The following is a 24280-nucleotide window of genomic DNA, read 5'->3' as shown; positions in this document are numbered from 1 at the left end:
GACTTGGTGATCATTGCTGTTTTAATTGGACAGAAAAAAAGTCAGGTGTTAATGCTGCTACTGTTAGCTCCCTCAGCTCCATTTGCTGTCACCGGTGACAGGCTTTGAATAACCCCAGCTGGCTACTGGTGCACAGAGCTGGCTACTGTGCTAGGTGGGACCTGTCTTCTCCCAGCTAAGAACACAGGGGTGGATGTGATGGATATTGCAGAGCTCTGCTTTCTCACCTTGCTGATGTACAAGGCTGCTGAACTGGGATACTCCAGAAGTACGTAGATGCATGTGCTTCCTCTGTCCCTAACCAGATCAAGATGGCACAGTGCCAGTGGGCTTTCCATTGTGACTGGACCAAATTTTTATAGAGGTGAAATGTGCAAAATCTAGTGGAACTTTCCCCTTTTCCACTAAAATTGTCTTGACTTTTTTTGTATGGGACTTAATGGACTGACAGTCAATGTGCCTCTTGAATCACAACTCTGTCTGGAATTTCAGGTGGCCTTTATGGCCAGGAAGTCCTCACTTACTCCAGCATAGCATTTGCAGACCTTCTGATAGATGTGCTGAAATTTACCCCATAATTTGCACAAGAGTGTACTGCCAGCATTTTGTCAGGTCTAGCATTTGCTGCTTTCAAGGGCATGGCTTCAAAAATGGGCAGTGTTCCTGACAGGGGAGGCTCATGTGTCAGGCATGAGCTACTGCATTTAATTTCCACTTGCTTGTGGCTTGAATTTGAGGTATTGACTGGGATTGGTGTGTAGCATTGAGGTTTGTGTCCTGCCAATACAGGTGAACTGCTTTTCTTCAGAAAAAGCACTGATGGATGTACTCTTAAAGCACTGAGATAGGTAGGTGAAGGAATATTTCAGCTGTGGTAGTAATGGAATGGCTTTGATTCTGGAGTTCATTACTCCCTTTTCCTCAGTGCAAATAAGCACCCTTTTTAGACATGTTCTGGCTTGCAGAGTGGCAAGAATAGGATGATTTTTTGGGGAAAGAGGGCTCTGGATCAGGTCAGGGAAAGCTGCTGTGCTCTGTGTGAAATAGTCCATGCTGTAGTGTCTGCTGTGCCAAGGTGGTGTAGCTGGGCTGTATGTGTGTAGTGAGTTAGGGACTGTATCATGGGAAAAGTGGATTGTGGAAAATGTGGGAGAACTGTCCCATGCACAGCAGAATGAAGCAAGATGTGCAACATGATGCTTCATTCTTCTCATTGGGTTGAACATAATTTCACCCCCTTCTGAAATTGCGGTCTGTGAGTTGGCATTCACTGCTCAGTCTTTTCTTGGAAACTTTGAGAAGCTGAGTAAAAACTATAAATGAGCAGTAGTGAAGCAGTCTTAACTTCAGATGATCAGAAATCTGATATGTTACCATATTATTATTTAAAAGCACAGCATTTTAAGTCTATCACTTGAATCATCTCAACTTTCTAAGTGTTGTCTAGCTGAGCTGCCAAGCATTAGGAGAACAGCTCATTTTTATTCTGTCAAAGCACACAGGATCAAACATCTGTGAGTATCTTTGACCATAGAAGATTCCTTCTACCACAATGAGGAGAGGCAGTGCTGCTGCTCTTCTGCCTTGTTAGGTGATTTGTCCAAGGGATTTTTAATTGCTTTTATTACCTCCCTCCCTCTTTCAGTGAAAAGAGGCTGACTGGGGGGATGCCCTTGTTGCAACATCCTGTTACTCTGGTTCAGGTCTTTACTCTGAGGATTAAATAAACCTGAGGCTTATTCCTACCTGAAAAGCAACTTGCTTGTATGTTGTTGACAGCTGAAGATGTGATATCAAATGTATGATGAAGTCAGTGAAGTTTCATTTTGCCTTTTTTGGGTTCTTCATGTTAACAAGTCATCTGACACTTCCAGAGAAATTTAAATAGAATTGGTACATGATGTAAGTAATTTTATGAAAAAATCCCTATGTTATATGTACACGATATGCATCCCAGCTGTTGAATTTGCTTCCCATTTCCAGAGCATCAAAAGCTTCACTTGAAACCTGGAAGAAAGATCTGCTTCCCCCACCACTGCCACCCATCTTTCCTGCACCAAAGTCAAGCAAGATGGCCCAGAAGAGACCTAGAAGTGAGAACAATGAGCTCTCTGCCATGAATAACACTGCCAAGAACAAGAGCAACCACAAGGATCCTTTGTTCTCTAAACACAAGAAGGTGGAAAGAAATCACACGGAACTGTCAAAGGGCATCAAAGTAGGTATCCATTATTCCTGACAGGATGTTTCCTGCAACTCGTGCATGCTCTGTAATTCCTTTTAGAAACATTATCTGGGGACATTAAGAAGGAAGGAAGGTAAACCAGCCATCAGAGTAAGTTTTTTTAAGCATTAAAGAGGCTATCTGTGACCTCATGTTCCTAGCCCAAAACCCTCTTTTGTAAATTCCCTGCTGACTTTCCACCGCCTGTTTTTATCTCACTAGTGTAACATAGTGAGATCGGTGACCAGGTAAAAACCAAGAGATTCATGTTTATTGTAGTAACTTTCTGACTTTGTGCAACTCCAAGTACAATACTGGTGAAAAATAAGTGTGTTTACATACTTATTAAAAATAAAACAAAACACATGTGATTTGTTTTTACCACTACCTGCTTATAAGGTTTTAGAGCTTGTTTACAAAATTGTTAATGATCTTTGCACATGGATTTTTTGTTTTTGCATTATAAAATTTAATTAAATTTTTATTTGTATCTATTTGTTAGAGCCTTGGTAGAATGTTGTTGTGTGTGTCTATTAAGTCAGACTGTGTATTTGGTGTTAGTTGGCTTCTCACTGCTTGCTTGCTTGCTTCCTGATACTGTATTTAGTAATGGAGAATCGGCTATTGCTGTGTGGTTAAGCTGGAAATAACTGTGAATTGTTATTACCCCTTCCTACCTTGGCTAGTGACTGTGAAAAGTGTGCTGCTTGCAGCCTTACTGTGATCTTAACCATTGAGGAGGAAAACCTGACACTTAATTTCTCCATGCTTAGGGAAAATTTGAATGGTATTAAGCCTTACTGGTAGTCAGATAAGAAACCAGGTTTCCATTTACATTTTTGTAGGAAGTGCTGGGTAAGAAGGTAAGAGCAGTAGGAGAGCCTGAAGAATAGACTATGCCTGAGACACGTAAACATTTGCTCTTGAAATTAAGGAAAGCCAAGTTTTGGAGTTGGCTTAGTCATATCTCCCCAACCAGCTTTACTCTGGGTTTCCAGGGATCTGCAGGGGATGCCACAAATCCTTTCCCAGTGCCTTCTTTGCCAAATGGTACCTCCAAGCCAAGGAGACCTCCACTCAAGATTGAAAAGTAAGTTTTTGTTTTATATTCCTTGTCTGTACTTTCTGAAGACACCAGGCAAGACTGCTCCTGCAGCCACCCGGGCTTCTGTTTCTGAGTGAGCACTTCTTTTGGGAGGAAAGAGGTAGAGGTGTCTGGGACCTTCCCTGTACTGCCTTCTTGTGTCTGGGACGTATCCCACCCACGACAAAGCAAAGGTCTCATTACAACAGTTTTTGGTTTGAGGGAAGCTACTGTAGAAGTTAGGTACTTTTTAATTCTAGAGGTGTCACTTTTGCCTGCCTTCAAGTGGTGGTGGGTTTTGATTTATCTGATTCTTGACAACTAGCAGACTCCTTTGTGACAAGTTGCTGGGCAGGCAGCTGACAGTTTCTGAGAGGGTGTTGCTCTTTACTTACTGATTTTGCACAGGGACATGGTTTAGGGGTGAGCTTCCAGTGTTGGTCAAAGGTTGGACTGGATGATCTAGAAGGTCTCTTTTAACCAAAGACATTCTGTGATTCTGTGATCTCAGTGCACAGAAATATATGTGGCCCAGCTTTTATCATCATTTATGTGTTGAGACCACGATGTGTAGAAGCCTGGGTTGCCACATCTCTTGTAAGCAGATAACTTGAATGCAAGCTCTTTTGGTCTAGGATCAGTTTGAAACACAGTAGATTTTGCAGTACCACAAAGAAAATCTATGGAAAATCTATGTACTTGAGAAGTGATAGGAAGTGGTATAACCACTGTCTTTCCATGGGAGTGAAGAAGTAAATTTGGCTTCACAGTAGCCTACTCTCCAGTGTTTTTTTTTAATTTCCAAATGTAAGTTTTAATTGCAATTCTAAAATATGTCTTTTAGGAAAGCACCTCTTTTTATTTGTGCACTCGGCTGCTGTGTATTTCTGGACATGCAGACAATATTAATTTAATTTGACCGTCATAATCATAATGTATGTTTTGGGAAGACTATAGCAGGCTTACCAAAACAGGATGTTTAAGCTCATTATGTCTTCCAGGTATGAAGGTAAAATTGATAATCATCCTACGCTTTTATCCCTGGTTTCTGTTTTCCTCCCTCTGTCTCCAATACAGACAGCATCCAATCGAATACTACATAGAAGAGGCCAAGAGGCTGAAGCACAAAGCTGATGCAATGGTAAGGCTTGGCCCTGTGCAAGAAATGTTAACTGGCTTTTGCATTCTTACCCTGAGTGCATGTGAATAAGATTTGCTGGCAGACATTACTTCCCTGCTCCTTACTGGTCAAGGTTCAGATCATAGGTGGGGAGGCTATGTGAATTTGTGAAATGTTCAAGAATTTCCCTGTGTTATAAGCGTATCTAGAGAATACATTAGATGAATAAAACAGCTTAAGTGTAAGGCAGAATCCTGATGGTAGCTGGTGAACAAGGCTTGGAAGTTCTCTTTGCAGATGTCAGTGGTTTGCTCAGCTACATGCATTTTAACAGTGAGTGTGACAACATGTTTCTTTGCTAATTTTGGCTTGGTTAGATAATGTACATTTGCTTCTTGCCATTTATCTGTGAAAATGAAGTGTGGTAATACTGTAGTTGGAGAGCCCCATCTGCCTCTCACAAGGTAGGTTCCAAGAAAAAGAAAAAATGCTGAGCAAGAGAAAGAGAGAAGAATAGCCAGAGCACACAAAGCTGCTGACTGGGACCACTCTGGTGGTTTTGCTGACACTGCTTTAATTATCTATCACCCAGAGGCCTGACTTGCTTCTTTTTCTTTGGTCAGATCTTGTCTAACTAGGGAAAAAAAAGAAATTCAGGTACAATTGTGAGAAGAAGGTTTTGTCTTAGTCTAAAAATGAGATTTATCTTCCCAATAGACTGACAAGACTGGAAAGGCTTTTCAGTACCTGGATGCTGCCCTTTCTTTCATTGAATATGGATTTGCCTTGGAATCGGATGCACCAGCACCAAAATCAGCATTCAGCATCTTCAGCGACACCATAGATCTCATAAAGTAAGTGGTTTTCAAACATGATGATTCAGCAGCATGTTTGTAGGTGACGGGTTAGTTTCATTGCTTATTTGCAACTGGGGCAGCTTTTGATTCCAACCATGGAGCAGAGTTGCAGTTGCTGTACAAGTATGAAACAGAGAGACCATCCAGAGGCGCCAGAGACAAATCCTTTGAAATATTTCAGCGTTACTCATCAGAAGAAGCAGGCACTGTGTCCCCCCCAGCATTTGAGCCTTGCATTTGCAGCACACCTGAGGACACTGGTTATGACAGTTGAGAACATGAGTTTTTCCTTCATCCAGATCTGAAGTTGCTCTTGCATGTGAGCTCAGCAATTTCAGTTAAAAAAAAGCAAAGCAATTTACCTGGTAGAACAGTTTATGTCCCAAAGGTATTGCAGCTTGATTGAAGGCAGATTTTACTGGTTTCTTCCATGTGTCTTTCTACAAGTACACATCTTTGGGATTTCTTTTAGCAACCTTAACCATTAAGTTTCACATCAATAGTAGATGTATCCTGATAGTATGACATATACAGGCAGCACAGCACAAGGAACCATATATTGCATAAAAGACAGACAGATATCTGGTTATTTTGAAATTACAGGTTATGACAATGTTTTTGAGAGCTCATTTGACTTCAAATAATTGTTTGAGTTGGAAGGGATTTTAAAGATCACCTAGTTCTAGTTCCCCTGCACCCGCAGGGACACCTCCTACCAGATCAGGTTGCTCAAAGCTCCATCCAGCCTGGTCTTCAACACTTCAGCACTTCAACACTTAAACTTGGTAAGGGTTCACTCAATTCCAATGTCCATGGCCCCTACAAGGATTTTACACATCCCTGGTCCCACTACCCACCCCTGAGGAACTCTACTTGTCACTGGTCTCAATTGGGACATCAAACTGTTGAACACCAGCTGATTCCTCATCCAGCGAGTGGGTCATCTGTCAGGTCTGTCTCTCTCCAATGTAGAGACAAGGATGTCTTGTGGGACAGTATCACACACTTTGCACAAGTCCAGGTAGATGACATCAGTTGATCTTACCTTATCTGTCAATGCTGTATCCCTGTCACAGAAGGCCACCAGACTTGTCAGGTACCGTTTGCCTTAGTGAAACCATGCTGGCTGTCTCCAATCACTTCCTTATTTACCATGTGCTGTAGCATAGTTTTCAGGAGAATCTGCTCCATTATCTTGCTGGGCACAGAGGTGACCTGGTCTTCCTTTTTTCCCTTTTTTAAAAATGGAGGTTACGTTTCCCCTTTCTCAGTCAGTGGGAACTTCACCAGGCTGCTATTATTTCTCAAATGTTATGGATAGTGTCTTAGCAACTTCATCTGCCCATTTCCTCAGGACCTGCAGATGCATCTCATCAAGTTCCATGGACTTGTGCACCTTCAGGTCTCTGAGATGGTCTTGAACCAGCTCTTCTCCTACAGTGGGTTGTTCTTCATTCTCCCAATCCCTAACTTCACTTTTTGTGACGTGCAGTGTGGCTTGAGCACTTGCTGGTGAAGATTGAGGCCAGAGTAATTAGTACCTCAGCCTTCATATAGCAGGGAACCTGCTCTCCCCTTTCCTTCTAGAGAGGTCCCACATTTTCCCTAGTCTTGAGTTGCTGGCATACCTCTAGAAACTCTTCCCTTTGTCCTTGGTATTCCCACCTGGAGTACTGCATGTAGTTCTGGAGTCCCCAGCACAAGACAGGCATAGAACTCTTGGAGCAAGCCCAGAGGAGAGCCACAAAGGTGATCAGAGGGCTGGAGCACTTCTCTTAGGAGGACAGGCTGAGAGAGTTGGTTTTGTTCAGCCTGGGTAAGAGAAGGCTCCAAGGGGACCTCAGAGCAGTTTGCCAGTACCTGAAGTGGGCTACAAGAAAGCTCAGGAGGGGCTTTTTACATGGGTGTGTAGCAGTAGGACAAAGGGTACTACTTTTAAGCTGCAAGAGGTTTTAGGAGAGATTTAGGTTAGATATAAAGAAAACTTCTTCTGTGCAAGGGTGGTGAGCTCCTGGCCCAGGTTGTCCAGAAAGGCTGTGGCTGCCCCCTCCCTGGCAGTGTCTCATGCCATGTTGGATGGGGCCTTGAGCAACCTGGGCTGGTGAGAGGTGTCCCTGTCCATGCAGGAGAGGTTGAACTGGATGAGCTTTAAGGTCTTTTCTAACTGAAACCATTCAATGGTTCTATGATTCCTGTCCAGATTTAATTCTATGAGTTTTTAACTTATCTATGCTTGCAGGGATGTTGGATCAGTGTAAGAAGAGAGTGAGTCATGTAAGGGGTATCTGTTCCCACTGCATGAAAAACAGCGCATTTTGAGACACAGTCCTTTGCTTAATATTGTACAGAGTACTCCGAGCCAGGACAAAGAACATGGGGCAGGTTTCCTGGCTGGTGTTTGAGTTAACAGCATGCACTGCTTTTTCATGCAGTGAGACATGGATGGCTGACAAGATTGTGTTTATTTCCTTAGATTCATCATGACATTGAAATCCTTCATGGATGCCTCAGCATCTTCACATGAAAAAACCTTTGCTGTGTTGTGGTGCGTAAATGTTTTCCTGTGCCTTCATGTTCTGGTTTTGGACTTGAGTGAAAGACCCCGTGCTTTCAGGATGAAGGGAATGAGTTAAATGTGAATCAGACTTCTGCAGGGGTAAAAAGCCAACACAATATAGAAACCAGAATAAACTAGAACATCTCTAAAGTGAGCTCAGCTATCACAAGGGACGATACGTGGAACACACAGACTCTAAAATTTGATCCGCTGGTAACTCGAGAGTGCATAAGGGCTTTCACCTAAGGTGAAAGAATGCAATTTGGCTGCCAATGTTTGAGCTGTGTAACTGCAGCTGCAGCTGAACATAGCTGAGGCACTGCTGGGTGGGGATGTGCCTTACTCAGCCTAGGCACCTCTTTATATAAAAGACCAGACATGGCCCTTCCTTGGTTTTTTTTGTTTTCGCTTGTGATTTTTTTTTTCACGGGGTATTTTTTTAGGATGAGCAGAAGGAGGAGAAATTTTGAGCTTTTTTGACTTTGCGGGGCAGCTGATGTGTGTCTTCCTGCCACAAGGGTGCTGAGTGGTGGGCACACAGCAGTGAGCATGGACACTGATGCTTGGGTGTGTTTCTGTTCACAGCATGCGCTGCCAGGCTCTTCTGCATGTGGCAATGTTTCGTTACAAAAAAGACACTGCAATAAAGTATTCCAGGCTGCTGAATGACCACTTCAAGGTAGGGCAGATGTATTACCAAGCTGCCAGGTCAGACACTTGTGGTGGTTACTGATGTTGGCTTAACAGCCCAAACCTAACAAGATTCTGTTTCTTGCTGCAGGGTTCTTCCAGAGGAACACAAGCACCTTCTCCATGTGTGGCAAGGTAAGGTGTAAAAATAGGTAATCTGTACTGTGTCTGTAAGGGCATGGGTGGAAACAGTAACTGGAGTATTTTAGTTGCAAGGTGCATTTGAGAGTGCCTTACAACTTGCCCTTTCTTGCCCACTGAAATCATAGTGTTAGGGGGCATGAGTGTACTTCTGCTCTGCCATTCCTGGTTTTTTTTGGAAAGGGGTTTGGATTTTTTTGTTACAAGGCCCAGAGTTACTGCATATCAAGCAGAGCAGTTGTCCACTAGAGATGCAGGAAAGAGCAAGGAAGTTATTGTCACTATTCTGTTTCAAGGCCTTTGTTGTTGTCATCCTCTGTTAGAGATCCTTTGACACTTAATGGGACACCATCCTCATCTCCTTGGCCACTATCCAGCAGGGTTATGCCTTCACCCTGTGGTGACATAACTTTGAGGTGTGATACTTCAGTATTTTTCCTTTTAGCTCAGTCACCAATTATGAAAAAGAAACTAATTTTCTGATTTGAAAGTTATTGAGCATTTTGTCCTTTCTATGCATCTTCAGCAGTGTTGCTGTGACAGCAAAAGTAAAAGGTAAGCTGTCACATAGTTTTTGTCACATGTTTGACCCAGTGCCCAGCAGACTGAGCCTGTGCTTTAATGACAATGAATAAGAAAGAGTTTTTCCTGTGTGCTGTGGTAATGGCACTTGGCAGATAGACTGCCTCCATGTCTGTCCCTTTTAAACTCTGTGGTTGGGAGAGGGTTCTTTGGTCTTTAGTACTGACACTGAAATTCCAGTTGCTTTTCTGCCCCCTTACACAGTGTAGTTTATTGGAAGGGAGATGGTCACACTAGAGCAGTGGTGGCAGCCCCCTCATCCCAGTGGCTAAAATTAAGTTGGGTAAAGTGCTGGGGGTGAAGTGCTGTCATGAGGCCAGGCTGTATCTGTAAGGTGGGCAGCTGACCACATCTAGCTTTGCTGTGTCTATAAATAAGGGTGTGTAGGCTGACCCCACTGCTGTGAATACCTGGCAGAAAGCTCCATCCTTGAGAGGTGGGAAGGTTCAGCATGGCTGAAATTGAAGTCATTAAGGAAAAAAAAGCCACTTAGATAATCTGATGAAGGCTTCCACAAGTAGGTGTAAATTTTGGCAGGTGGATGGGTGGCCCTTTCTGATGTGTGGTCCCACATTTTGTCCTGTCAAGAGGAGTCCCTAGAGTCACAAATCACTTCAAAAATCTTGGCACTGGACTTGGAAGGACATTTACTTGTTATGTAGCTGAGCACATGTTAGTTTTCAGCACTCCATACTGCAGGCCTGGATGACAGTGGGTAGCTCCTAGCACAAGATAGTCTTGTGGCAAGACTTTTAACTCTGAAATTAAATGCTGATAATGTTTCTTCTCCTGCAGAAGCACAGGCATGCCTTCTCCTCTTTCTCCAATGCCCTCTCCTGCCAGTTCTGTGAGTTCTCAGCTGGGGTCAAATGCTAGCAACTCCAGTGGCAACAGCACTGGCTCTTCAGTCGCTGTCCCCTGTAATATCCTAAACATGACCTCTTCCTACGTCAACATCACTTCGTATATCCTCTATGCACATGATATTTGGGAACAGGCTGATGCACTGGCCAGGAAGAATAAGGGTAAGTTTTTGCCCTGTGTTTTTTTTGTCTTGGTAGTTGCTTAAATCCTAATGCTTAGTGTTGCCAACACCATACCTAAAGATCAAAGCATTAAATATGTTCAGATAGACAGATATGACACATGAGCAGGTTATTAGCAGAGAAAGTTGATGGTGATATACTCGTAAGTGTTCCAATTAATAGCTTGTCTTGGCATCCTCAAATCTCAAAGACCTAGAAGATGAAGGTATCAAGTGTGGGAAACCAGTCAGCTGATTTCATGGCAGCACAAGAAGCATAAGGGGGTTTTGCTCTTTGTTTTTTCTCTTTGGGACACTTAGCTTTTCTGAGTTGGTTCACTTAATAACAGCTTTTTGGCTTGTAGCTGTTATAGTTTTTCTGTGAAACTTCCAGGTATTTTTGTCTTGAAAAAAGTGAAGCTGGCTTCTCTCTGTAAAGAGAGAAAAAAAGCTGAGCAGCACTTCAGTTGTAGTCCTTGCTGGCCACATGAGCAGTATTTGCCAGCAGAATTTACAAAAATTGCTGTTACATTTTTTATTCTACAGTTTTGGTGTTTAAAATGTTGAATTGTCCTATAATGAATCATAGAATGGTTTGGATTGGAAGGGACCTTAGAGATCATCCAATTTCGCCCCCCTGCATGGGCAGGGACACCTCCCATTAGACCAGGTTGCTCCAAGCCCCATCCAGTCTGGCCCTCAACACTTGCAGAGAAGGGGCAGACATCTTCTCCAGACAACCTGTTCCACTCTAGCAAAAGCAATTCAGTCTATAACCTGCCATTCCATGTGGCATTTGCAGTGTAATTTTTAAGAAAACACAAAGTTTTGTGAGCAGCTATGGGTGAAGGGATATGTTGCCATGATCTATTGAAAAACTTGCAAAGGAAAATAAATATATTGTGTCTGGCTGAATTGCTGGAAGACTGTAAAAATACAGTGCTGAAATTCAAAAAGTTTTGCAACTCACCTTTCAATAAAGTAACTCTAGTTTTGGCTGCCCTCTGGGCAAATCTGTGCTTGCAGCAGCAATTCTTGTGTATTATTTTGGATTAGATCCCCAAAGGGTAATAAAAGACTGTCACATAGAACAAGTGGTGGATGCTGCTGTTAAGGCAGAGGAATGAGTCATGGAGGAAAACCTATGGGAGAGCAGCCTGAGTGCAGTATTCTAAATTCAAAAGCTGCTCTGTGCTGTCATTTTAATGTAGGGGATGGTGACTGAAGTAGTAACTACTCGGGAGTGGATCTGTGCAGAACAGTAAATACGCAGGTTTGGCAGTTGTTGTCACTGCTCAGGATGGTGTAAGAGCTTCAGAACTGGAACTTGCCTGTATTCAGTGTAAGGTACAGTTGCAAAGAGGTACAGAGAACAAGTGCATAAAACTAAGAAAAAAGCCCCAAACATCCTTAATCTTTTATACAGGAAAGAGCAGTGGCCTTAAGCTATGGAGTTCCCTTGGACAGGGAAGTCATAACTTAGTGGAATGCAGTTCCTTGTAACTGTGTCTGAGTCACTTGTGCAGAACTGAAGTGCTTTCTAGCAAGTCCACAACCAGGTGCTTTTACAGGGCAGGACCCAGCTCCTCACTGTAATTCAGAACAGCACCATGGATCGTGAGGCTGTAACAGGTTGTCCTCTGGCCTCTGGTCTTCCACAGAGAGGACAAGCTGAGGCTGCATGCATGGAAAGTCACTCTGCTTTCATAAGGTGTTCTGGTCACAGATCAGATTACTTTGCTCAGGCAAGGGGATTGGACTGCTTTTCTCTGCTTAAAGCTCTTCTGTTCCCCATGTAAGGGACTGGATGCTCACTTTACACGAAAGTGGGAAAACCAGGCTAAATGTGTTCTCTGCTTCTGAACTAAAAAGTATTAAAATGATAGTGTTGTGCTTTCTGGTTCTGAAGAGTTCCTTACACAGCCAAGCAGAAATTTTTAGCCTCTGGGTTCAGTCTTTATGTGTAAAAAAAGAACTGAGAATGGGCAGTTTCTGGAAAGGTACCTGGCAACACAATTGAGTCTGGAGGGATGGAGGGACTGGACTTATGTCACTGGAAGGCAGGTCATGCAGGAATGTCTTAGAAATGTGACTTAAAAGGAGTAAGTGTGATAATTTCCCCTAGCTTGCTGTCACCAGCATAGAAGATAAGCACATCCAGGCAGGCTCAAATGTGCTGCAAGACCCATTTCCTGACCATGCAGTACAGTGCATGAAAGTGGTGGCAGGGTAGGACTCTGTTAGATCTGCCTGACTTGCCCAGCTATAAACAGCTCAAATCAGAATCATATAACCTGGCAAGATATACAAATTTTTAAACCTTTTAAGCTGAGAAATCAGTGTGTCTCCCAGGTTCGAGGATGGATGAAGGAAAGGGACCCAATCTGAGGGGAACTGTGTGTGCTTTTGAGCATCATTCAGGAAGACATTCATGTGGCCTGTTCAAAATCTGGGGAAGCAACCAGCAGGGAACACCTAAACTCTTGCCCACCTAGTGGTCTTGATGTCATAAAATCACAGAATTACAGACAGTTAGGGGTTGGAAGGGACCTCTAGAGATCATAGAGTCCAACCCCCTGCCAGAGCAGGGTCATTTACAGGGGGTCACACAGGAACACATCCAGGAGAGGTTTGAAAGTCTCTAGAGAAGGCAACTCCACAACCTCCCTGGGCCAGGGCTCCCTCACCCACAGTCAAGAAGTTTCTCCTCATGTTGAGGTGAAACTTCCCATGTTCTACATTCAACCCATTATTCCTTGCCTATTACTGAGCACCACTGAGGAGATGTCCTTCAAAGGCAGCACTTAGGGAGGTGGTGTGGTGTGTAATGTGTAAGTGCCTTCTGTGCTTGTGATGCTTTCCAGCCTTCTAATACTGCTGAGCTCTCTGCATCCCTGCTGTGTGCAGTGTGACAGTGCTGCTGGTGTCACTCCTCGCTGCCCCCTCGCCTCTCAGACATGCCTGTTGTGTGAAACCAACCAAATGTTTTCTTTCTCCCTCCCCTTTTTCAGAGTTTTTTGCTGAACTCAGCACAGCGACGTGCACTCTGGCACTGAACAGTAGCATGGCTGAACTGGTACACTACACTAGACAGGGTTTACAGTGGCTGAGACTGGAAACAAACACGCCTTAACTGGTGCTCAAGGTGGTTAATTACCTTGAACTTTTTTTTTTTTTTTTTTTGCACTTTTGAAGCCTCAGAAACAGTCTGACATATGTTGAATCTTTGGATACAAAGCACCTGCAAGGGAAAATAAAGCAAGGTGGAAGGAAAAACTGGTTACACTGGAAAAACTTTGATCTATATTTTTAGGGTAGCACTTTGCTGCCTTGAAAAAGAAGAGAATGGAGGAAAGCCTCAGCGTTGATGGCCCCTTCCTTTAAATGATGAAGTGCAATGAATTGTCTGAATGGCTCAATGTATTGATGGTCTGTAAACATTTCTATTATGAATAACCAGCAGGACAATAATCACACACGAAGAAGTGCCGACAAGTAGGGAATCTGCCTCCAGAGGTTATTATGCAACAGTCTGCAACAGTTTTGTGCCCTGAAGATGTGTCAGAGGATTGTTTTTGCAAGCATGGATGCAATCTTTGATGTCTTTGTTCCTCAGATGGCAAGTAGCAACCTCATCAGCACGAAACAGCATTATGTTACAATAAAAACAGCAAAGTGGTCTGTCTTGCCTGCTTCCCAGCCTCACCTGCATGCATTTTTCAGCCAGCTGCTGTCCTGATAATCAGAGGAAGCCACTGCCTTCAATGCTGCAAGTTTACTTTTTAAGTCATGGCTGATTTGGTCCTCCTCCTTGCCATGCACTCATGCACAAACATGCCCTTAGCACTCTCACTATGTTACTTAGGGTCTTGCTCAGTTTAAGCCTTGGAAGCTCAACACAGCTGGGGTGGCAGAATGACCAAGTGTGGTTGGAAACAGCTCTGTCTCCTCTCTGCAGTGGAGGGATGTCACTTACACTGAGGACTTCTTGCCATTTAGGTTGGTGAAGGTGGACAGCTTTACCTGTGTCACTGTGGTGGCTTGGACATCATTCTGAGTCTGAGAGCTTGCACAGGGAGCGTTTGCTTCTGTTTAAGAAGGGGACTGAGTGACTAAAAGTGGAACCTAAGACAAATTTTGTGTTTGGATATTTGCCTGCAACTGTTGCTAGTCTTGGTGAATATCAAAGAGAAGAATTTGGTACCAAAGTAGGGCATCTCTCATGTGGGAGGTAACTCAACCAAACTAAAAGGTAGGCCTAGACTTAGAAATCTGTCAAGGGAACATGAAAGGGAATTATTTGCAAGCCTTTTTTCCTTCTCAGGTGCTGCATTTTTGAAATTGCAATTTTGCACGTGACAGTAGCAGTGAAAGCAGCATCCATGACGTGTGTGTGTGCAGCAAGATGACATCCTTCTCTACCCAAAGATTTCGTGCTTAGTGTCCTGCTGCTACATCCTACATCCCTGCTTCCATATCTAATAGTGTGCCTTAGCCCTCTGGTCCTCTCTCATATCCTTTGCCCTGTCTCTGACAGACCCCTGAGAGTGGAAAAAAAGAAGGATGGGATCGCAGAATAATTGTGTAGACAGGAAGGAGCTCCCTTTCCACAGAATTTCAGGATAGAGGAGCAGGTCTGTATGCTTGCAGCAGCACCCCCTTTATAAAACACCTGCTTGTGATTTTGAGGTTCAAACAAATGGACAGTAAATTAATGTCAGCAAAAGGTCTGCATTTCCAAAAGCAGTTTCTGTAGAAATGGCCCCTACCAGAGGGAAGCCCAGAGTCATCTGAGCTCTCGAAGGAGCTGCTGGGAGTTTGCTGCAGGTCTGCCCCTAATCCCAAGCACAAGGGAGCTTTCCTCTCACCTCTTCTTGCAGCTCAGGGCCTCCAGTCCTGACTGGATCTTCCTTCATCTTCAAAGGACTGTCCTTTTCTGTTCACTTTAATAAAAGCCTTAGTGTATTTCAGGGATAAGGTGTCCTAACCAGATCCATGTCCTCCTCTCCTGTTTCACCTCTCAAACTTCACTTTCATTCCTCCTTGGAGGAGCAACTGCTCTGAGTAAGCCAGGAGCAGAGAGAGACTCAGCATTAACTTTTTTGTTCTCAGGAAGCACAGGGATGGCCAGCTGGCCTGAAGGCCTGATGTGGACTTTGGAGCTCAATTCCAGACTGGTGGGTTCATGCCTTCTTCTGATTTAGTCTTTAGAGCAAGCTAGTTTTAGGATCAGCAGCTGAAGAGGAGGAAGGAGGGAAGAAAGCTTTATTTAACCTGAAAACCACTGTGAGAGCCTGCAAGGACCCTAGCAGAATCTTAGGGGTAACAATACAGTGAAACAAGGACACGGGTCCCCCGTACTTTATTTTCACTCGCATCCTCTATCTCCCTCCCTGCTGCCAGGCCTAGTTCCCATCAGAAAGCTGCTTGCTCACAGCTTGCCCACACCAGGGACACTGCCTGCTGCAACCCTTGAGGCAGGGGATGCATCTGCCCCCATCCTGCATCCAGCTCACTGTCACCCATGGGTGCACCTTCCTTGCCCTTTGGCCACTTTGCTGCCCAGATAGCAGTAATCTCTACTGCTCTGCTCCGAGGAAACCTGCCAGCAAGGGGGCTGGGTGAGCAAAGTAGGAAGCTGTGTTTTGTTTCAGGTCATGGAGAAGACTTCAAATTCTAACAACTTTTTCAAAAGCCATCACATTTCAACCTTGAGCCAGGTCAGAGGCCTGCAGAAGGTTGGGAAAGATGCTCATCCTTTTCCTGTTCAGGCCTTTTAAAACAAAGAAAGAAACAAAACCCACAAAAAACCCCACCAACAATGACAACATCATCATCAACAAAATGAAAAAAAAAAAAAAAAAAAATCACTACCACCAAAAAAACCCCACAACTAACCAAACAAAAAGTAACCCCAAACCAAAACGTAGGTGAAGGAAATAGCATTTGCTATTAGGAAACAAAACCATGAATCCAAGGTAAAATAGAGGTGATGGCTGAGTCCCGGAGGAGGAGGCAGCTATGGTGAAAAAGCATCATCATTTCCCTGCAATATTTATTTAGAAGGAATTAATACATGTTATGAAATTGTCAGATATTCTATTTTTAAGATGCCATTATTTAATAGTTGAAAACCCCACTTACATGGAGAAAGAGATCTCTTCTGGAACTGAAAGTCAAAGCGTGACTGCAATGTCCTTGGTTTTGGTTTTGTCCTCTCCCCTCCCTCTTGGTTCCCATTATAAATCTGTACATCTTAAACTTATTTTGGAGATGTCTGTCCCTCTTGTAAATAACTTATTCTGCCATGTGTGTGATGGAGTTTCCAAGGTGGTTGATACATTCATATGGGGAAATAAACAATAAATGAAGTAACAGTTGGTTATGAGTTATTGCAAAAGTCCTCATCTTCTCAGTTTCTTGTAGAGAAATTGTAATCTGCTTTTTCTCTCTGAGTGGTCTTAATGGTCTTAAGGCTCATTCAGGAAGGAAACTCGAAGTATGAATTTTTGTACAAGAAGTCTCTTGCTTTCCAGTTTATTGCCCCTTGCCTTTTCCTACAGGGACAAGAATGGGTGCAGATCTAGAGGCTCGGAGTGGCAGGAGGGTCATGGACCCAAGGCATCTGCCTCCTGTCCTCCCCAAATGGATTCAGGGGAGACTGTGCCAGGGACAGCTGCTGGGTTGGTTTCATGCAAACAAATTAAATAACCAGGTGCAGAAATGGTGGTTGAAGAATACTGATTCATGCTTGCCACAAAGGTGGTACAGGGCTTGGGGCTTGCTCCTGTCTTATTTCACTGACACATTTCTGAAGTGCTGTGAGGAAGATTTCCCTCAGGCAATCCCACAGGATTCCATTTCCTGTGATAGCTCTGCTTCATGTTGGTTGTGCAAGGTGATGTCTTTGCCTTTCACTTCTTGTTTAGGGCTTTTCCCACTCTTAGTTTTATGTCAGGCAATGTAACTCTTCTTGGAACAGCATTTCTTGCATCTCTAAGGTACTGTTATGATACAGTTTGTGCATGTGATCCAGGCCCTTTCTGCAACAGACATTGCACCTAAGATGTTAGCTGGTAATGAATGTGGGTTTCTAATTGTAGAGGATGCTGGAACCTGTTTTAATTACCACTAGATGTGCTGCTGTTATAGCTGGATATACAAATGTACACTTTTGGGAGAGTCAGAGGACTTTTTCACTGCACACTAAAAATACCAGTAGCAAAATCAGTATGGAAGTAAGAATAAAAGGAAAAATATACCTGGTCAGTAAAAAAAAAACAAAACTATGAAACATGAGATGTCCCCACAATAGCAGCTGGTAGGATTTTTAGCTGCAGCCCAGACAGGAGGAGTTTAGTGGTGTTTGCTCAGGCAAGGTGGGTCTGGACACTGCGCTGCTGCTGGGCATGAAACCAGGTGGGGACCCCAGGGTGGTGGCAAGAGGCACCAAGGGTAAGAAAAAAGCATGGGGAGACAGCTGGTGGTTGTGGCCATGAGTATGTAGACTAAGCCTCTGTGAATTTTGTTCTGGTTTCAGTGGGGCACGAGGAAGGGGGAGCTGCTTTTCCTGGGTCATTTGAATCCTCTGTCCCCCCATTTCTTTCCCTCTGACCCCCTAAAAAGTGTGTTTCCCACCCACCTGGGGCAAAAGCAAGGAGGATGAGTGTTGGAGGCGAGATGGAGGTGAGGAGGGGAAGGAGGGATGCAGGGAAAGGAGGTGCACTGTGCCATCAAGAAAGGTCATTCAAAAGCCAGGGAGGCAGGAGGGGGGAGCAGGAGGCTGTGGAGCTGCAGGAGGTGTTGCCTACCCTGCTCAGCTTTCTGCCCTGACCAGTGGCCTCCCTGGGCTAAGACAGCCAAAAATATTTTGTTGTTTGATTGGGTTTTTTTCAATGAGGTTTGTTGTTGTTTGTTTATTTATTGAGCCTTTATTGACCAAACTTAATCTTGCAACTGGATTTAATTTATTTTGTGATTTGTTATACATTATATATTGGCTCACTTTCTCTCTTTGGCTTGGCTTATCTTTTCTAAAGCCAATGTTATTTTTGGCAAAACAGCTGCATTGAAGTTGATTGCAGTCTCTCAGCTCAGTGCTGCTCTCCAAATGCTAAAATATACCATTGGCATCTTGTGCTTTCTTTATATTAATTATGTTTTTAGTAACCCCTGTCACTACCCCAACTCAACAGTGTTCCTGGGCCATCATCAGCATTTCTGAATGTGATTCTGTAATATTAAGTGTCCCTGAAACATGGATTTGTGGGTATTAAAATGGCAATTTGCAATCACTGCTGGTTTGTGATGTATCTTGTCAAGCTGCAGGGTTGCTGGAATTCCCACTGGGGTTTTCTCCTACTCAGAATTGCTGAGATTAAGGTTTTCTTCAGGTCTAACATTTCATATTGTTGCAATACAGCAATGTTGTCCACCTTTGCTGAGACAGGAGAACTGCATCCCAACTGACAGCTTTTTCTATTCTTTTTCAGTATTTCAATATTTAATCAATATTTCAGCATTCTGTTTCTTTTTCAATATTTGAAGGCTCATGTCTGCCTATATGTGGTTTGTGGCAGCTGAAAGGTATTTCTGGAATTTTTTCCAGCCTGTGCAGCTTTTATTCTTTGTCCTTGAGGTGCAGCAAGCTCTGACCTTGCATGTGAACTCTTCTCACTGTTCAGAGAAGATCTGGCTGGGACTTGGGGTCAGTCTTTTTCTTTCTTGTTTTTTCAGAGGGCCCTAGGAAATAAAGATGAGTGAGATGCCATCTGCAAAGCAGGAGAGGAGCTGAAGGTTTCTTGAGTGGTGGTGTCTTTGTGATGTAGGGTAGTGCCTGGGGCATCAGGAGAAGGGCTCATGTCCTCAGGTCTCCAGGCAGCACAAGGATCGTGACACACTGGTCAAGCTACTGCCCACCTGCTCAGCTGCCAGCCACCTTCTCCCTGTGTTTCTGAGTCATTTCTGTTGGGATTTCTATTTCAACTGTTACAATACAAGCTTGGGTTTTTTTCTTTTTGTTTTTTCTCCTTGCTTTACTTATCATCTTAGAGCATAAACAAACTGCCGTTCTCAGCAAAAAAAAAATCCTTAAAAAGTAACTGTAAGGTTTGCTGAATGTGGAACACTGCTCTTAAATCTGTTCAGTGGTCTTCATCCCATGCCAAGTAATGTGCCAGTGCTCCCTCTGACAGCAGCTCCTCATCTGCTAGGACACAGCAGGAGCACGGGAGAGGCATAAGAGAACAAGGATACAAAACAGAGTCTGCCATGGGACAAAAATGTACAAATAAGGAAAGGGAGGAGGCTGATGTGTTTGATTTCTGCACTGGATCTGCAGCCTGAGGCTTCTGTGAATAAGAAGAAGCTGTCTTCTATAGTCCTTGAAAAAGGCAAAAAACAGATCTGTGAAACAGCTTAAAAAAAAAAAAACTAAAAGAAACAATAGGTAAAAAAAAGACTCCAAAGAACTGTGCCACGGATGGTTTGTTTGTCTTCTGAGGATAAATTGCTGCATATGTGTGTACATATTTAAAAGTAAAATATGAATTTTTACTGGCTTGTCTCTGAGTTCTTCAGGTGCAAGAGATGTTGGCCAAAATTGCAAAGATGAAACTCAAGCTGCCTGGGGAGTGGGAATTTCTTGTTTTGCTGCTCTGAAGCTGAGATGTCTCATTCTCTCTGTGCTCTGCTCAGACAGCAACACAAGCAGCTTCAAGTACATCTTCACTTAGAGGTGAGGGTTGATGTGGCCATGCAGTGTGTGATTGTGCCATGGGTCTTCCTTTGGGATGTGCTTGAATTTCTGGAAATACTCAGCAGCATGAACTTGCCACTGTCTTCCTCTTGCTCCTTTTTGAGGGAAGATACCAAATCTGTTTTAAATTGTTTTAAAATTTAAAAGGCCTTGAAGTTTAAAAGGCAGGTGTCCATGAGACTGCTGTGCTGGCATTGGTTTGTGAGTACTGCTTTGGCAAAATACTAAAGCATGTTTCCAAATCCCATTTATTTTGCCTGAGATGGGGGCATGTTCTACTGACTCAGGTGTCCTTGAGAGCTCTGGGTACCTTGTACATATGTATTTTCTTTTTCTTAATGACTGCATGTGTAGTAGTGCAGTGTTGCCTCTATCTTTTGGTTGATAACATGAAGAAGAAGGCAGAATTTAGCCTGCTGGTTTATTGTTTCATTTTATCTGACAGCTTTGGCCTTCTTTCAGTAAGGAAAGCTCTCATTGAGAGCAGTAACTAAACTTCTGCTAAAAAACAGTTATCAGTGGGTGTGAATCGGCACCACATACATGCAGAGGGATGCATCTCACCCTGACCCTGAGGGGCTGGGGATAGCAGCATCCTGCTTCCACTGGTACTGGGGCTCTGCAGACCAGAACAAGTGTAGGGCCCCATCATCTTGTTTTAGTTTTCCCCCTTGCCAGGCTACAGTGGAGGAAGTGTTGGTGCTAAAGGCAAAATGGGCTTTGTCTGAAAGTTGATGTGCATGCAGGAAAAGAGAGTGCCTGGAGCTGAGGAGCTAACCCTCAGGGCAGCACGTGCTTGCAGATCTGTTGTGGTAAGCAAGTAACATGGATCATGTTTAGGTGATCGAGGTGTGCTCCAGCAACCCACTTTGGGTGGAGAGTGATAAGAAGAAAGAAAATCAGATGGAAGGAAGGGAGGGGCTGGAAGAAGAAGAGGTAAGAGAGACAGATGTGCATGGTGGCCTCTTGGAGGTAAAGGAAGATCTTGGGACCCAATCAGCAGTAGCAAGAGCAGTTGGATGTCCACTGAAGACAGAACGAAAAAAGGGATGGTTTGCTCTGCTCTTCTATTCCTGACTTTTCTGCTCTGCATTGACCAAGATTTTGGCCAGGGCCAAACTCAGCCTGTGCTGAGTTAGACAGTGCTGACTCGCACTGTCCTATTTATTTCTTTTTTTCTCTTTCCTGGAAAATGTGTGTAGGAGAATAATTTGCTTATGAGTCTTGCTCTGAGTTGTCTTACCTGCCAAGCACATGAAGACACAAAAATTTTCTCCTTGGCTGTGTAACTAGAGCCAATTCTCTCTGCCTCTTCCAGGATCAGCTATAGTTGCATACTGTATTAATTTTCAGGACCATTCATGTAATAGGTGTCAGAGAAATTCCCCCTTGGGAAGCTGGCAGGTAGCAGGGGTGCTTCAGTAGCCACACGTGTTCTCTTCGTGGCAGCCCAGTGCCTGTGACTGATTTGTCAGGACACTGGCTGATGCACCACCTAACATAGGTTGTGTGCCCTCATCCCAAGCTCCAGTCCCTGTTGGAAAACTTACAGCAGGTAAGTATTTGCATGGGCTTTTCGCTTGAAGTGATGGCACGTGACCACCCCAGCATACCAGAAAAGTCTGATGGCAGAAATTAACACAGCTGTCTGTTGGCTGTTTTGTGTGTGTGTACTGGAACAGCTTTAAATGGAAACTGTCTTGACTCCAAGGAATTCCATTAAAATGCTGTGAAGTGGCAGCAAAACCAACACCGCTGACAGACCCAGGAAAGAATTACAAGTTTCATCTGGCTTGGAGTTCTTTACTTAGTGCCAGTTCCAGCTGAGAGAACCTGCAAAGGTTTAGAAAACAAATACAGATGTGGTAAAAGCAGCCAACAAAATTTAAGTTGGAGCATCTGGAATAAAATACTTGGGTCTCCAAAACTATGCACTCTTGAAAGTTGTTTTAAAAGTAGCTTCAGCCTAAATGGAGTTAGAAAGCCCCATTTAACTGTGGGAGTAATCTGGAGTTAAGAGACTTCTCCAGGCTTTTGTTCTATTTAAGCTTGAGCAGGTTAACTGGCTGAATTTTTATTGCCTGTTGTTTTTAAAATGAATCACAGTGTCATTTGTTGCCAGAGCTGTGGTCCCATCACAGGGGACCACACTGAACATCCTCCAGCTGCCTCAGCAGTGCAGACATGCAGCAAATGAGGTAAACAGAACCACTTCTGTTTCTCATGGTACTTTGGAGCAGTTGTGCTGGGCTGGAGTTGTGGGGCTCAAGAGTCTTCCCAAGTCAGGAAGACCCACTCCTACCCCTTAGTCTTGGCTGTCTGTATGTGGTTTTGCCTGTTGAGGTGAATTTGCTCCTGCAGCTCCTTTGTAGCTCATAAAAGAGATAGAATGACTCCAGACTCAAAACGTTGCGAGTGGAGGTAAGAGGCAGAATCGAGGCTGTGCAGTCTGGATGCAGTAAGACAGCCCGGTTTTAGGTAAGTGCACACTGAGCAGCAAAGCCATCTTACAACATTTCAGGGGGCTTTGGTAGTCTTACTGCTTCTGGACTGTCTGTGAGCACTTGAGTGCAGAGGAGGAGGCTGTCTAGCTCAGCTGTTGGGTTCAGAATATGCTGCAATTGCTGGTGGCAATTGTACTTTTATTTTAATTACCTTCCTAATCCTCAAAAAAAAAAAAAAGAGCATTAGCAGCTTATGAGCAGGACAAGTTCCTTGGTTTGGATAAATTAATTGCTTGGGATGTATTCTGCAAGGGTTAACAACCCGGGCACCGGAATCGCTGCCCCTGCCCCTAAATTCCACCGAACCTGAAAGACGATCCTGGAGGCACAGAGGATCCCTCCCCCGCCTGGCTGGGATCTTTGTTACCTCCTGCTTCTGTGCTTGGCTGCCTGTTGGTTCTGTTGCATAAATACCCTCTGGAATGGCCTGGTTATTTGCAGGGCTGCATCCTCCTCTAGAGGCAGACATTGCTGTCAGATAATTTTCTTTCAGATGTTGGTCAAACCGGAGGAGGCAAGTCTGTAGTCATTCTGAGAGGATTGAGAGTGTATCAATATATTTTGTTTACGTTTTAAAATCTGTCAGTGGCACAGGTATTGCTTCCAGAGCTTTCTGTCCACATCTGACTTATAGCAGGCTGTCTAATCCAAACATTTTGCTGCCAGCATGACTCCATTAGGAAGGAGGTGTCTTTGGGGCACAGCAATATTAAAATTTATACAAAACTGTGAAAGTATCATCAAATTCTTGCAAGCCAATTTGAATATAAATAACAAGGTATGAATTTAGGGTTATTTTAAAAGGGCATATTTTGTCCATGTAAATAATAAATGCCAGATCCTTGCATCATCATGGTGCTATGGCATGTTCTGAAAAAAATAGTCAGAAATTACTATTTTAATGTAGCAATCAGAAATCTTTTTAAAATCTTTTTATGTTGCTCTTCCATATGTAAAAGTGTTCAGGCTCAAATTTCCTGAAGACGCCCATGGCTGTGGATGGCATAGAAGATGCATGCTGCCCTTGGCAATGGTATGGTGTGAGAGGAGTTGGAAAGCCCCAGTCCAAGCCCTGAGGTGAAGAGCAGCATCATGGAATTGGCTGCTGGTGGGCAGCAAGAGAGCTGGGAGGGAGGGACAGCATCCTAGACATCTCCTAGAAGCTTAGGCAGCAGGAGGGTGACTGGAGATACACAGCCAAGGGGGCTCTCAAGAGTGGTCCAGAGTCTGGTCCTTAGCCTGCCAGCTGGACCTCCATCAGCAGGCTGGAAATACTGATCACTCTGATGTAACTGCAACCACACTTGATTGTTCAAAAATGTTTTTTCTCTGTGCTTAAAGGATGTACTGAATGATTTTTATGAGTGAGGTCAAGGCTTTTATATGGAGTGAGAAGAAAATGAATGGAGGCAGTAACAATTCCATATTTGGGATCAGACACACATTTAGCAGCCAAGATTTCATGACCCTGAATGTTAAAACACTTTGCTATTGCAAATCCCAGGCTTAGTTTTAAATTAGAAGACCCAGTGAGAGTCAGGGCCTGCTCTCACCTGGAGGAAAGCCAGGGGGTCTGCTCCATCCAGAGGGTATTTCTTTTGTCATTCTGTTGTCAATACTGGAATAAGCAAAAGGAGGTTGCTGGTGTTAAATTACAATAGATTTGGATGCAAGTAAGTCATTTCACATTGTTGCCACAGTAATCCTCTACTTCTTTTATAATTTGACATTGTTATCACA

At 43.7% G+C, this 24280-nt stretch overlaps 1 protein-coding gene across 2 annotated transcripts in view; it reads left to right on the top strand.

Annotated features, from left to right (window-relative positions):
- The window catches only part of AFF1 (AF4/FMR2 family member 1), a 90794-nt gene extending 74667 nt beyond the window's left edge, over nt 1–16127 (top strand). For both annotated transcript variants that reach the window (XM_030450411.1, XM_030450410.1), the window contains 9 exons: nt 1984–2218; nt 3223–3314; nt 4386–4449; nt 5146–5282; nt 7759–7830; nt 8428–8521; nt 8624–8667; nt 10051–10280; nt 13291–16127. In XM_030450411.1, the coding sequence (XP_030306271.1) occupies nt 1984–2218; nt 3223–3314; nt 4386–4449; nt 5146–5282; nt 7759–7830; nt 8428–8521; nt 8624–8667; nt 10051–10280; nt 13291–13412 (1090 nt within the window). In that variant the 3' untranslated portion in view covers nt 13413–16127. The remainder of the gene's footprint in view (nt 1–1983; nt 2219–3222; nt 3315–4385; nt 4450–5145; nt 5283–7758; nt 7831–8427; nt 8522–8623; nt 8668–10050; nt 10281–13290) is intronic.
- Nucleotides 16128–24280: the final 8153 nt, after the last annotated feature.

This window comes from Calypte anna, chromosome 4B (genome assembly GCF_003957555.1).
Source record: "Calypte anna isolate BGI_N300 chromosome 4B, bCalAnn1_v1.p, whole genome shotgun sequence".
NCBI classification, from domain to species: domain Eukaryota; kingdom Metazoa; phylum Chordata; class Aves; order Apodiformes; family Trochilidae; genus Calypte; species Calypte anna.
The sequence above is the reverse complement of the archived record's forward strand: the minus strand, read 5'-3'. Positions and strand labels throughout refer to the sequence as shown.